At 50.5% G+C, this 12,811-nt stretch overlaps 1 protein-coding gene across 2 annotated transcripts in view; it reads left to right on the forward strand.

The window, feature by feature from the left end:
* The window catches only part of ANAPC5 (anaphase promoting complex subunit 5), a 45,174-nt gene extending 32,761 nt beyond the window's left edge, over nucleotides 1-12,413 (forward strand). For both annotated transcript variants that reach the window (XM_090257299.1, XM_090257298.1), the window contains exons 8-17: nucleotides 303-384; nucleotides 1,199-1,288; nucleotides 2,529-2,710; nucleotides 3,002-3,137; nucleotides 4,973-5,047; nucleotides 6,735-6,856; nucleotides 7,279-7,386; nucleotides 7,466-7,613; nucleotides 11,166-11,328; nucleotides 11,967-12,413. In XM_090257299.1, the coding sequence (XP_090113425.1) occupies nucleotides 303-384; nucleotides 1,199-1,288; nucleotides 2,529-2,710; nucleotides 3,002-3,137; nucleotides 4,973-5,047; nucleotides 6,735-6,856; nucleotides 7,279-7,386; nucleotides 7,466-7,613; nucleotides 11,166-11,328; nucleotides 11,967-12,178 (1,318 nt within the window). In that variant the 3' untranslated portion in view covers nucleotides 12,179-12,413. The remainder of the gene's footprint in view (nucleotides 1-302; nucleotides 385-1,198; nucleotides 1,289-2,528; nucleotides 2,711-3,001; nucleotides 3,138-4,972; nucleotides 5,048-6,734; nucleotides 6,857-7,278; nucleotides 7,387-7,465; nucleotides 7,614-11,165; nucleotides 11,329-11,966) is intronic.
* Nucleotides 12,414-12,811: the final 398 nt, after the last annotated feature.

A 12,811-nucleotide genomic window follows, 5' to 3' on the forward strand; every position in this document is an offset into this window, starting at 1 on the left:
AGAAGTAAAATACCATTGCCCCTCCCGAGCCGCAGACGGCTAAGGTAAAGCTCCTAGGAGCTGAGGTCGGGAAGAGCTAACCCTTGAAGCCCTCTTAGAACTGGAGGGGGCGGGGGTGTCCCTATCGCCACTGTCAACAATTCTTGCCGCTGGGTCAGGGGTGGGGTCCCCAGGGGAATAAGCCCATAGTGACCGCGTCCCCATGGAGTGTGCTGTCCGAGGAATGGCTGTACAGATGGCCCCCTGCGCTGCTGGTGTGTGTGTGGTGGTTGGTGAGATGTTAACGTCCCGCCTGTCCTTAGTCAGCAGGCGGAGCTCGCCCTGCAGGAGGCCATCAGGATCGCCCAGGAGTCCAACGACCACGTGTGTCTGCAGCATTGCCTGGTGAGGCCGCCCTCCTGCCGGGGGGCTGCACCGCAGGCGGGGTTGGCCTCCGGAAGGCCCCGTTTGCCATGGGTCAGGAAGCCGGTGAGGTGGTTGGGGTCGTTCGGGAGAGGCCCCCCGTATTTGCTTATATTTCTTAGTTTGTGACATCGGTTTGCCTTTGGCCATGTCTCTTTCCTACAAAGTTTAATGCAACTTGGCCCGCAAAGCTACCACATTAAACTTCGGCATCCACCAAAAGGTAAATGCAGCACCCCGTCAGTGGCCAAGGTGCTGTCCTGTGACAGGGTGATCACCAAGCACAAGCAGAACACAGAGTTCGCTTAGCCATCACCCGAGATTCTCATCTTCTCAGTGAAGGGCCGCGTGGGGACTTCGTGCTTTTTTCCTCTGGAACACTTGCCCTCACTGCTCTCAGGGGTGCAGAAGAGCAGTGGCTCGTCTGATCGTTTCCATGTGCTTGATGGGCTTCGTTTAGGTTCGTTCTTCTCGGAAGAGTATGTTAGAGGATTTTTTTTTTTAATTATTGATTTTAGACAGAGAGGGGAAGGGGGGAGAGAGAGAGAAACATCGATTTGTTCTTCCACTGATTTATGCATCATTGCTTGATTTTTATATGTGCCCTGACCGGGGATCAAACCCGCAACCCTGGTGTGTCGGGAAAACATTCTAACCGACGGAGCTACCCGGCCAGGGCCTGCTGGAGGATTTGTTTTGTCCCTTGTTAATTCTTATGACTATGCTGATATTGCAATCGAACATTAACCACTGTCATTGTTGGAATATATTGTATTTTAACCATTTCTCTTATCAGAGCTGGCTTTACGTGCTGGGGCAGAAGAGGCCCGACAGCTACGTTCTGCTAGAACATTCCGTGAAGAAAGCAGTGCATTTTGGGCTGCCGGTAAGGCTCGTCTCTCTGTGAGTGTGAAATAGATGGAATGGTTTTATTCTCGGTAGTTTCATATGACCTTAATTATTAATTAAACCACTAAATTCTGTTTGATAGGTTTCTCCCTGCTCCCTTATCCTAATAACATCTGTGAAAGTTCGATTTACCCAAATAGATGAGATTGTTTTTGGTTGATTGATCAACATTAATGTCCCAGTATTTACTTAGAAAGATTTCAGGAAAGGCTTATTTTTAAATCAGGGATTGGCAGACACTACAGCCCTTGGCCTGCGTCTGTGTGGCCCTCGGGCTAAGAATGGGTTTTACATTTTTAAGTAGTTGGGGCAAAACCACAAGGAAGAATATGCAACACGCCAAATGTGGTCTGCAAAACCTGAATTATTTACTCCCTGGCCCTTGAGAGAACAAGCTTGCCGATCCTTGTTTTAACAATAGGCCAATTTGTCCTTTCTCATTTCAAGTGACAGGGAAGGGCCTGAATTATAGTTCAGAATGACAAATACCGAGGGAGGGACATTCAAAGGCATTGTCCCCACCCATGAAGTAGTAATGGCTCTCAGAATTCAGAGCCCTGATGCACAGAGAAGGAGGGAAGCATCAGTGTGTCATTACCTCTCACACGCCCCCCAAGTAGGGACCTGGCCCGCAACCCAGGCCTGTGCCCTGACTGGGAATCGAACCGGCGACCTTTCAGTTCACAGGCCGGCGCTCAGTGCCCTGAGCCACACTGGCCAGGGCAAGCGTAGACTTCTTAAATGCAATTTTGTTATGAATTGAAGCTGGTTTTTAGTTGAGCTTTCATCCTTGAGAATTTTACTAGAAGTTATTGGAAAGAAACGATGCTCATAGTAGGCATTCTTTTAGAATCCCCCGCTGCGTGACGCGCCCGGCACTGTTGGACACATGGTCTCACTGTCACCCTCCCGGCGGTTCTGTGTGGGAGGCTCTGAGGCCCATTTCATGGACAGGGATGCTGAGGCCTGGCTGAGAAGCTCAGTGCCCGGCCCCAGGACCGCGTCAGTGGCAGAGGCAGGCCCACTTCATGCCGTCAGCCCCCCTCCCAGCCCTCGGGTCTCGGGAACAGGTCCCGTGGGGGCGGGGGCGGGCTGTGCTGAAGCAGTGCTGTCGCTGTGCATGTGCTGAAGTGTGAAATGTGCCAGACGTCTGAAGAGCCAGGCAGGTTCGGTCACGCCGTCTCCATCTCGGGCTGTGGGCGTGTCTGTCCCCGTAGTACCTTGCCTCCCTGGGAATACAGTCCCTAGTTCAGCAGAGGGCTTTCGCCGGGAAGACCGCACACAAACTGATGGACGCGCTCAAGGACTCCGACCTCCTGCACTGGAAGCACAGCCTGTCAGAGCTCATCGACGTCAGTGTCGCCCAGAAGACGGCCATCTGGAGGCTCTACGGCCGCAGGTGGGGCTGCAGGCGGGCCGCGGGGGCTGTGGGGCGCGCGTCGTCCTGGAGACGGGTGGGGGCGAGCGGCCTGGTTCCATGAAAGGCCGGACGGGCACCTCTTTCCCCTCTGACGGGAGGCGTCCCCGTAGGGAATTAAAGACAGGGCTTCGTCATTTCAGAACGTTTTGTACTTGGCAGTCTTGCGGTGGTGGGGCCCGGCTTTCCTCCCACCTGCACCCCGATGGGTGCGGGGTGGGCGGAGGGCAGCCGGGCCCCTGCCTGACGGGAGCCCCACGGGCCCCTCCGCAGCACCATGGCGCTGCAGCAGGCGCAGATGCTGCTCAGCATGAACAGCCTGGAGTCCGTGAGCGCGGGCGTGCAGCAGAACAACACGGAGTCGTTCGCCGTCGCCCTCTGCCACCTGGCCGAGCTCCACGCGGAGCAGGTAGGCGGGCGGCCCGGCGCGGGGCGCGTCTGGGACAGGCCCTTGCGTTGCCCAGGAGGATGCTCAGCGCCCTCGTTAGTTCAGTCCCGTCCCTCCCCGCTGTCCTCGACCTGCCTTAGAGAGACCTGTCTCGCGTTAGAACACCAACCCTGCGGATGTGCTTACTGGGATCGCGACTGTCACAGTTTCAATTACACAGGTTAGGCCTGCGCCTGTGACATTACGCTCGGCCACCTGTGGAGAGGGCAGCTTCATCAGGAGTCCCCGTTCACTCTGTCATTTCCTCTGTGTGTGCTTTGAGTTGTGTACTGAAGCTGATACCCAAAGGGGTGGGTGCTGCCCTCCGGGCTGGCCGTGGCCGGGGCGCGGGCGGAGCTCTGAACTGCAGTTTCCGGGTCCCCCCTGCAGCCCAGGGGCGGTGTGGCCCCCTTTGCCCTTTCTGCGGGGCTGGTCTGTCACGTCTCGGGCCTCACTGGGGACGTTCGGGGGAAGCAGCAGCGTGTGCACTGGTGTCTGTTGTCCAGAACGTTTGACCACGACCCACCCAGACCCACAGGCCCTGCTCCCCGTGGCGGTCGTGAGCGTGATCGGCAAGACTGGCCAGTTAAAAGCACAAGAATAAAGAGATTAACGATCTTTTATTGTAATTCAGTGTAATTTCCACTTCACATGAAAGTTCTCTTATGGTCTAACTGAGCTTCTGTGTAGATGGAAGATACATGATCTAATCAAAGATGAGAACAAACCGAGAATCTTTTGGAGTCCGTAAGATAAACGTCCCAACAATACGAGTGTAAAGAAGACATGAACACGCATTCACAGAAAAAACATAAATGGTCAAAATAGATGGAAATTTTTCCATCTGGTCATTAAAGAAATTCAGGTCAATACAGTGAAATTGCGGTTTCACCAATCACTTTGGCAAAGGTGCCGCAGCGTCCGAGAGGTAGGGGTAGTAGGTAGTCATGTGTAACAAAGAGCTTCAAGGTGCCTGTCATTTTCCCCAGCAGCTTCTGAGGTTTTATCCTAAGGAAACAATTGGACAAGTATACAAAGATGTACCAAGATAATCATTTTAGCATTTTTTAAAGATTTATTTATTTAGTTTTAGAGAGAGGGGAGAAGGGAGGGAGAAAGAGGGAGAAAAACATCCATGGGAGAGAGAGAGAGAGAGATCTATCAGTCGCCTCTCACACGCCCCCAAGTGGGGACCTGGCCTGCAACCCAGGCATGTGCTCTGGCTGGGAATTGAACCAGCAACCTTTCGGTTTGCAGGCTGGCGCTCAATCCATTGAGCCACCCCAGCTAGGGCTCACTGTAGCACTTTTTTTAATGGAAAAACTTGGAAACCAAAATATCCCAAACTAGGAGATTATTTTGGTATACTGTAATTTATTTACCTAATAAATATTATGATGATATAGATTTGTATTCATTGACAATGGAAAGATTCATTCATTGAAAATATATTTATTGAGTGCCTACCATGCAGTAAACAGTGTTATAAGCAATTTACAAAAATACCGTGTATCCCTACTTGGAATATTTCTGTTTTACATTCAGAAAAGTCTTGAAAGATATGTGGCAAAACAATAGCTGATTTCTTTGGTGGGATGAAAACTAATGTGTCTTTTATATTTTGTCAGCTTGTTTTCTAGAGGGAACATGTGTTACGTATGTAACTTAACGCGTAAAATACATTAGAACCTAAAACAAAGGCCCTTTGGTCGGGTTACTGCCGAGGAGGGCAAACCGCGCCCGCGTCCTGCGTGCGGTGCAGCCGGCGTGGCCCCGGCCCGGGGCGCTCAGCACCGTGCGTCTGTCTCCCTGCTCAGGGCTGCTTCGCCGCGGCTTCGGAAGTGTTAACGCACCTGAAGGAGAGGTTCCCGCCCAACAGCCAGCATGCCCAGGTAACCTGCCCTTCGCGTGACGTCAGACTTACTCCGAAAAGGCTGTGTTTACTCTGCTGTTGTCCCGGGGCGTAGTTCAGAGTCTCCCCTCAGTTTCTCCCGTCCTGGTTCCTTCCTGTGACAGCCGTGCTTTGAGGTCACCTGGGTACTTAGGAGACGCTGCAGGCTCTTCACGAAGGCTGAGCCGTAACCTCTGACAAGAGGTGCAGAGCAGGGCACTCTGTTCTTCCTGCTTTCATGGCTGGAGGTCAGTGTCCCGTATGTCTCTAACGCATGGGAGCAGGAAAGAAATCCTCAGTGTCCTTCAGTGGGTCACGGGTTAAGTCTCAGTTGGCAACTCCCACCTTTTCCTCCCAGGATTGAATGGCCTTTGGTGGAATGAAGTTTATAGCCCAGTCCTCGGCCCTCTGTTTCTCACTGCGCCGATTTTGACCCCTGAAGGGGCTGAAGAAACTATTACAAAGGGCCCCTTTCTCGTCCCCCTCTTACTGAGCTTAGTCCTCAGTGGACAGGGAACTTGAAATCATAAGAGACTGAGGCCTGGGGCTCTCCCATGGCTGGTCCTCAGCGTGCTCACTCACAGGGGTCGTGGATGGGTGTGAGCACCCATCTGCGCGTGTGCTGTGTCGAGACCTGAATGCAGGGCCCTCGGGGGGGAGGCGGCGGGTGCAGGAGACGGAGGGTAGCAGCAAGGTGCAGCGTGGCTGGGTGGCAGAGCTGAATTTCGGTCTCAGTTCTAGCAGGAGCCAAGAAGGCGCGCAGAAAGAAAGAATAAAAGATACAAGTTAGCTTAAGTTATAGCTTACAGAAAAGACACGTGTGGCAGAGAAACACGTAACGAGGTGTTCAGCCTGACCAGGGCTGAGGGACCAACACAGGAAAGCAGGAGGGAGGTGCCCCATACCCTCCGCGGGCCAGAGGTGAAGTACCTGACCACACAGTGTGTGGGGGGGGGCAGCGCGGGGTGCCACAGGCCACGGGGGCGTAAACCGGGACAGCCCGCGGGAAGGACAGACGGGGACCAGAGCGAAGCGAGGCGCGTGTGCCTTGCGGCCCCGCGATGAACTCCTGCACAAGGAGAGCGCGTGAAACAGCTACTGCGGCGCTTCTCCGGCGGGCGAGCCGTCGGGGCCCCCTAAACACCCCGCGACACGAGAACAGACGGGCTGTCGCGTGTTCCTGTGGTTGAAAGCTCTTCATCAGTGGAAAGGCATGAACTGGACTTTCTGGCGTTAACATGTGCAAACCCCCCCCAAATAACATTGCGCTTAAAAGCAAGTTGTCAGAGGACGCAAGACAGCGCGACAGTATTTCAGCGCCTGTGGGAGGGTGAGCACGTGGGCTGTGAAAGCACGGGAGCCCGGAGGGGGTGATGGATGCCAACCGCGGGCGGGCTTGGGGGGGCGGGGACGGGGCTTGTGGGGCGCTTCCGTCGCCTGTCGCCTGTCATAGCGTCTGAGGCACATGAAGCGAAGGGCTGCGGCGGGCGCCATGGGTCGGCTCTTTGCTCGGTGCTTTTTCACGTGCTTGTAGTGTTCTAAAATGGTTTTTAAATAGCAAAAAAAAAAAAGAATGTGTGTGAATTGTAAGAATATTTGCTAAGGAAGCCAAAATCCTTTTATCTCTCTGTTGAATAATGAGGTTAACACTTGCCATTTTGCCCCTAATTGTATTTTTTTCTTGTTAGTTATGGATGCTGTGTGATCAGAAAATACAGTTCGACAGAGCAATGCATGACGGCAAGTACCACCTGGCCGACTCGCTCGTTACGGGGATCACGGCCCTTCACGGCATAGAGGGCGTGTATCGGTGAGAAACGTGGGACACTCAGACCCGGAATGAGCTTGTCCTCAGGTGGCTTCCTTGTCTGTTGTGTGTGCGAGCTCGTTTATTAACGTAAGCTCAATAGGGAAGCTTTCTCTACTTCTTACCCGTTTATTACAGGGAAGCAAAATGGAGAAAGTAAGTAAACACCACCGACACTCCGAGATCTGTAGCTCCGCACTTTGTTGGCACCTGTGCGTGTATACACACACGTGCTCACGCTCAGGCGCGCGCGCGCACACACACACATTTTCCTCTTTTAACAACATCTGTATCAGGCACAGGTCTTCCCTTTGGGGGTCCAGTTACAGCTTGTTTGAGTACACGGGGGTTCTACCCCTGAGAGTGACCACACCGAGACCCGGGCAGACGTCGCCATGACCACACGTTTGTTTTGTTTGTGTCAGAAAAGCCGTGGTGCTGCAGGCTCAGAACCAGATGTCAGAGGCGCACAAGCTGTTGCAGAAATTGTTGGTCCATTGTCAGAAAACCGGGAACACGGAGATGGTGATCAGGTAGGACTGGCCTCGTGCGTGCCTCCCGGGCAGCACCGGCGGCGGAGACGCTCACCCCGTGTCCCCTCTCGGTGGGCAGCGTCCTGCTGTGCGTGGCGGAGCTGTACTGGCGGTCGTCGTCCCCCGCCGTGGCGCTGCCCCTGCTCCTGCAGGCCCTGGCCCTCTCCAAGGAGTACCGGCTGCAGTACCTGGCCTCCGAGACGGTGCTCAACTTGGCTTTCGCCCAGGTATGCCCACCTCTGGTTTGGGTTCGTGTGTTTGTTGGAGCGCGTAATCAGACACTGGCAAGTGTGGTGCTACTTTTTGGTTTTGAAAAGGATAATGATGAGCTTTCACGTGTCACTACTGAAGTCTGGGAATGCAGCCCCCACGGCAGGCCCTCCCAGGGGAGGGGGCTGCGAACCTGCTGACAGGCTGCCACCTCCCGGGGCCTCTGGCTTCCCTGGCTGTGCGCTTCGTGAGGACACTTGCATTCTATCGATGATTGGCTGGCCCAGACCAGTGCTTGATTTAATGAGGGGTTGAATAGAATAAAGAAATGAGGACATCATGTGTTCATTGAAAGGATTTGGAAATGAAACTTTTTTTTGTATATTTTATTGATTATGTTGTTACATGAAATGAAACATTTTTTATGTTTGTTGTCTGTCTCCCTTTGCAGAATGGAAACACTGTGTGAGAAAGGGCTCTTCCCCCCCCCACTGTATCCCCTGGTACCTAGTAGGGCCTACATATAGTAGGCTTTTAATATTTATTGAGTGAATAATTTTGAACTCACTGGAGGAATTCGCTAACCAAAGCAGAGGTTCCCCAAACTAACTGTGCATCGGCAATATTGGGGAAATTGAAATAATATTTACTAACTGCCAATGCCTGGAACCTACTGAATCAGACCTCAAGGGTTGGAGCGTAGGAGTCTGTTTTCTTTAGGGGTTTCCCAGTGATTTTTTCCCCTTAATTAAGATAAAATTCACATAACAGAAAATTTACCATTTTAACCATTTTAAAGTATACAGTTAAATGGATTTTAGAATATCTATTTTATCTATATATAGAGACTATTTTAGAATATCTGTAGTGTTTTGCAACAATCGTCCTAATTCCAGAATATTTCCGTTACACCAAAAAGAAACCCCATTCCCATTAAATAGTCACTCCCGCCCCCTCGCCGGCAGCCCCTGGCAACCACCAGTTTACTTTCGGTCTCTATGGATCTGCCTGTTCTCTGTTTCATGTAATGGGTTCATACACTCTCTGGCCTTTTGCATCTGGCTTCTTCACTTAGTGTGATGTTTGCGGGCTTCATTCATGTTGTGGCATGTACTGCATTGCTTTTCACAGCTGAATCATACTCCGTCGAATGTGCGCGTGTTTCATTGATCTGTGCATCAGCTGACGGACGGTTGGGTTGTTTCCACCTTTTGGCTGTTAGGAATAGCGGTTCTTAACATTCGCGTACCAGTTTCTGTGTGGATATCTGTTTTCATTTCTCTTGGGTATACTTAAGAGTAGACTTGCCAACATGTGATAATTCATTTAACCTGATTAATTTTTTTTAATATTGAACTACTGTTGCATTCCTGAGAGGAACCCCAGTTGGTCACGATGTATAGTTCTGTTAATAGGCTGCTGGATTTGGTTTGCTAATTCTTGTTGAGGATTTTTTCTCTTATAATCATAAGAGATAGTTTTCTTGCGAAAGCTTCATTTTGCTTTGATATTAGGGTGATAATATCAAATACAAATGCAGGCCTCTTCTGTTTTTTGGAAGAGTTTGAGAAGGATCAGTGCTAATGTGTTAAATGTTTAGTAGAGCCTTGGCTGGTTGGCTTAATTGGTTGAGCATCCTCCTGTAAACTGGAAAGGTCGTAGGTTTGATTCCCGGTCAGGGCACGTGCCTGGGTGGTGGGTTTGGTCCCTGGTGGGGGGGGGCTGTGAGAGGCAACTGATTGATGTTTCTCTCTCACATCGGTGTTTCTCTCCCTCTCTTCCTCCCTCACTTCCCTTCTCTCTAAAAAGAAATAAAACCTTTTTAAAAAAGGAAAATATACAGATGAAGCCCGCCACCCAGACATGCGCCCTAACTGGAATCGAACCAGCGACATTTCGCTTTGCTGGCCAGGGCGGCCCGTTGTCTGGTGTGTTCGCCGCTGGTAGTCCTTCCTCTGGTTTCTTAAGGTGGAAGTTTAACTTACTGATCTGTGATCTTCTTCCTTTTTTTAATCTCTTTTTTGAATGTATGTCTTTACATCTTTAAATTTCCTTCACTGCATCCCATAGGTTTTGGTATATGGTATGTTTGTTGATCTCAAAGTATTTTCTAATTTCTCTTTTGATTTCTTTGACCCATTGGTTATTTAAGGGTATATTGTTTAATTTCCAAGTATTTGTGAGTTTTCTGGATTCTCTTCTGTTCTTGATTTCTAATTTCATTCCTTGTGGTCAGAGAAGATACTTTGTGATATCGGTCTTTTTCAGTTTGTTATTACTATGTGGCCTAACATAGGGTCTGTCCCGGAAGGTGTTCTGTGTGCACTTGAGAAGATTGTGTGCTGTATCCTTGTTGGGGGGAGTGCTCCACAGTGACAGTCACGGCTAGTTGGTTTCTGGCGTTGTCCAGTCTTTTACTTCCTTGCTGGCCTTCGTCTCGTTAGCCTGCCCTTTACTGAGAACGGAGTATTGACCTTCGAAACTGTCCTTGTTGGGCTCTGTTTCTCCCTGCGGTTCTGTCGTTTTTGGTTCATATATTTTGGGGTCCTGTTTGGTGTGTGTGGGGTTCTGTTCGTGACTGTATCTTCTTGATGCATTGGCCCTTTTATCAGTATATAATGTCCTTCTTTGTCTACTTAAGAGTTTTTGACTTAAAGTATCTTTTGTCTGATGGTAGTATCGTCACTCCAGCTCTATTTTGGTTACTGTTGGAATGTAATATCTTTTTCTGTCCTTTCCCTTCAGCCTTTTTGTGACTTTTAGTCTAAAATGAGTCTCTTGCAGGGGGGAGGGGTAGGGAGAGAAGGGGGTTAAGAAGGAGAAGGTCTAGTCCAGGAACATGTATAAATGACCCAGGGACATGGACAATGGGGTGGGGACTGACTGTGGGAGAGGGGGTGGGTGGGGTGGGGGGAAGCAGTGGGGGGAAAATGGGACAACTGTAATGAAAAACAATACAAAAATTTTTTAAAATTGTGAGTCTCTTGTAGATAGCATATAGATGATTCTTTATAATCTACTCCGCCAGTCTCTCTCTTTCTATTGAAAAGTTTAATTTGTTTACATTTAATATAATTATGGATCAGAAAGGGCTTGCTCTATTTTGCTGTTTTTTTTTCTATACATCTTCCATCCTTTTCGTTCCTCAGTTCTGCCCTTACCGCTTTCTTCTCTGTTAATTAGGTGTTTTCTACTGTACCATTTTAATTGCCTGTTGTTTCTTTTCCTGTATACTTTTGAGATATTTTCTCAGTGGCTCCTCTTCCTCCGTGATTTTTAGACGGTGATTCAACCCTTTGGAATTGCCAATCTAAAGGATTTTGGTGCTGAATCTTTTTGTAAAGACGAAAACCTGTTCTTGGGGGGAACAACCCCTCCCTCCCGTGTCTGTCGTGGTCTGGAATCAGGTTCTCACACGCTGTATTTTCTAAGAGCCGAGTGCACGTTAGTGTTATCCGTGTCAGGGGAGGGCGAGCCCGGCGGGGCCCTGCCGCAGAGGAGAGCTGGCAGGGGTGCCTCCCTGGGGGTGGCGTGAGGGTGTGCACCGTGCCCCGGTGTCTCTTTTCCAGCTCATCCTTGGGATCCCGGAGCAGGCCTTAAGTCTCCTCCACATGGCCATCGAGCCCATCCTGGCTGACGGCGCTGTGCTGGACAAAGGCCGGGCCCTGTTCTTGGTGGCCAAGTGCCAGGTGGCTGCTGCCGCGTCCTACGACCCGCCAAGGAAAGCCGGAGGTAGGAAACCGCACCAAGACTGCTGGGCAGCGCTGTTGCAGGAAGCTGCTAACGTGGAGGGCCCAGGAGAGGAAAAGACATTAACCTGGGGAAAGGTCTGAGTGTTAACAATTTTATGTTCACGTTCCACGCGGTGTTTAACGTGCTTTCACGGGCATGTTTATCATGCGAGTTGACGGCAAATGTATGTTTATTTACCCCATAGAATCAGGCGCCAGGCTGGAAGCCAGGACTAAAGACCTTTTTTAAAATCTTACTCTGGTGTCTTTTATTCTCCTCAAAGAGTTGGATGTAAATGCTTCTGTCCGGCACCGGGAATACAGTCACTGACGTTGTACAAAAGTAACTGTGTGTGGTGCCGGGTAAATATCAGGGGGACCACAGTGTCGAGTGCACGATCGTCTAACCCCTGTGCTGTGCCCCTGAAAGCCATACAGAATCATACTGAAAGTACATTGTAATTGAAAGATTAACAAAGAAATTGTAAAATGTGTTCAAGAGCTAATAAACACAAAATTTAAGTTAAAGTTATAAAAAAAGTATTGGGTGCATGTTAAATCAATAGAAGTAGATACTAAGCTTTGTAAACTCTATGTGAAGTGTTGAGGTAAACGTGGTATTTCCGCCCTTCCCATCAGCTCTGGAGGCCGCCATCGAGAACCTCAATGAAGCCAAGAACTACTTTGCGAAGGTCGACTGCAAAGAGCGAATCCGAGACGTCGTGTACTTCCAGGCCCGGCTCTACCACGCCCTGGGGAGGACCCAGGAGCGGAACCGCTGCGCGATGCTCTTCCGGCAGCTGCGCCAGGAGCTGCCCGCCCACGGGGTGCCCCTGATAAACCACCTCTAGTGGGAACGCCCCCGCTGGGCCCGTGGGCGGCGTGCGCGCCTCTGGGCTGGCGGGGGTCCCCTCCTGGCGCGCAGACGCTGCGTGTGCGGTCCCTTTTGGGAGTCAGCTGCGTCCAGGTTCGTCTGGCTGGTTTTGCTGCTGGAATATCCATGGTTGGTTCCGTTCTCCCTTTTCCTTTTGACAGCAAAGACACCAACTTTTTGTTAATAAACCGCCGTTAAGGCGTTAAAGATTATGTTCCTTCTGAACAAAACTGCCAGTATCTTATTAGAAATCGCGCCCGCTTCCCGTCATTGTGTAAATTCGGTTACACACGTGCTCAGGCGAGGCCCCTTTGGGGCTTCTGTAGGTGGATCCCACCCGAGGGCCCGTGCGCGCCTGCGCACATGGTGGTCCCTGACTGGGTCATAAGGAAACGATGTGCTTGTGGCTTTTTGACCAATGACAAGCATGTTTCATTCACTTTCGGGGTGCTGGCTTTCTTCTATCTTCTGCATGGGGGTATATTTTTTCTATAACTATATAAATAAGGGATGATGATAATTTAAGTCTAGGAATTCATCATGGATAAGGCGATTGTACGTGAAGAAAGCATCTGAAGCTCAGCGGTGTGTAGCTGCTATCACTCAAATG

The sequence above is a fragment of the Furipterus horrens genome, unplaced genomic scaffold (assembly GCF_987537825.1).
Source record: "Furipterus horrens unplaced genomic scaffold, mFurHor1.1.pri manual_scaffold_11, whole genome shotgun sequence".
NCBI lineage: Eukaryota > Metazoa > Chordata > Mammalia > Chiroptera > Furipteridae > Furipterus > Furipterus horrens.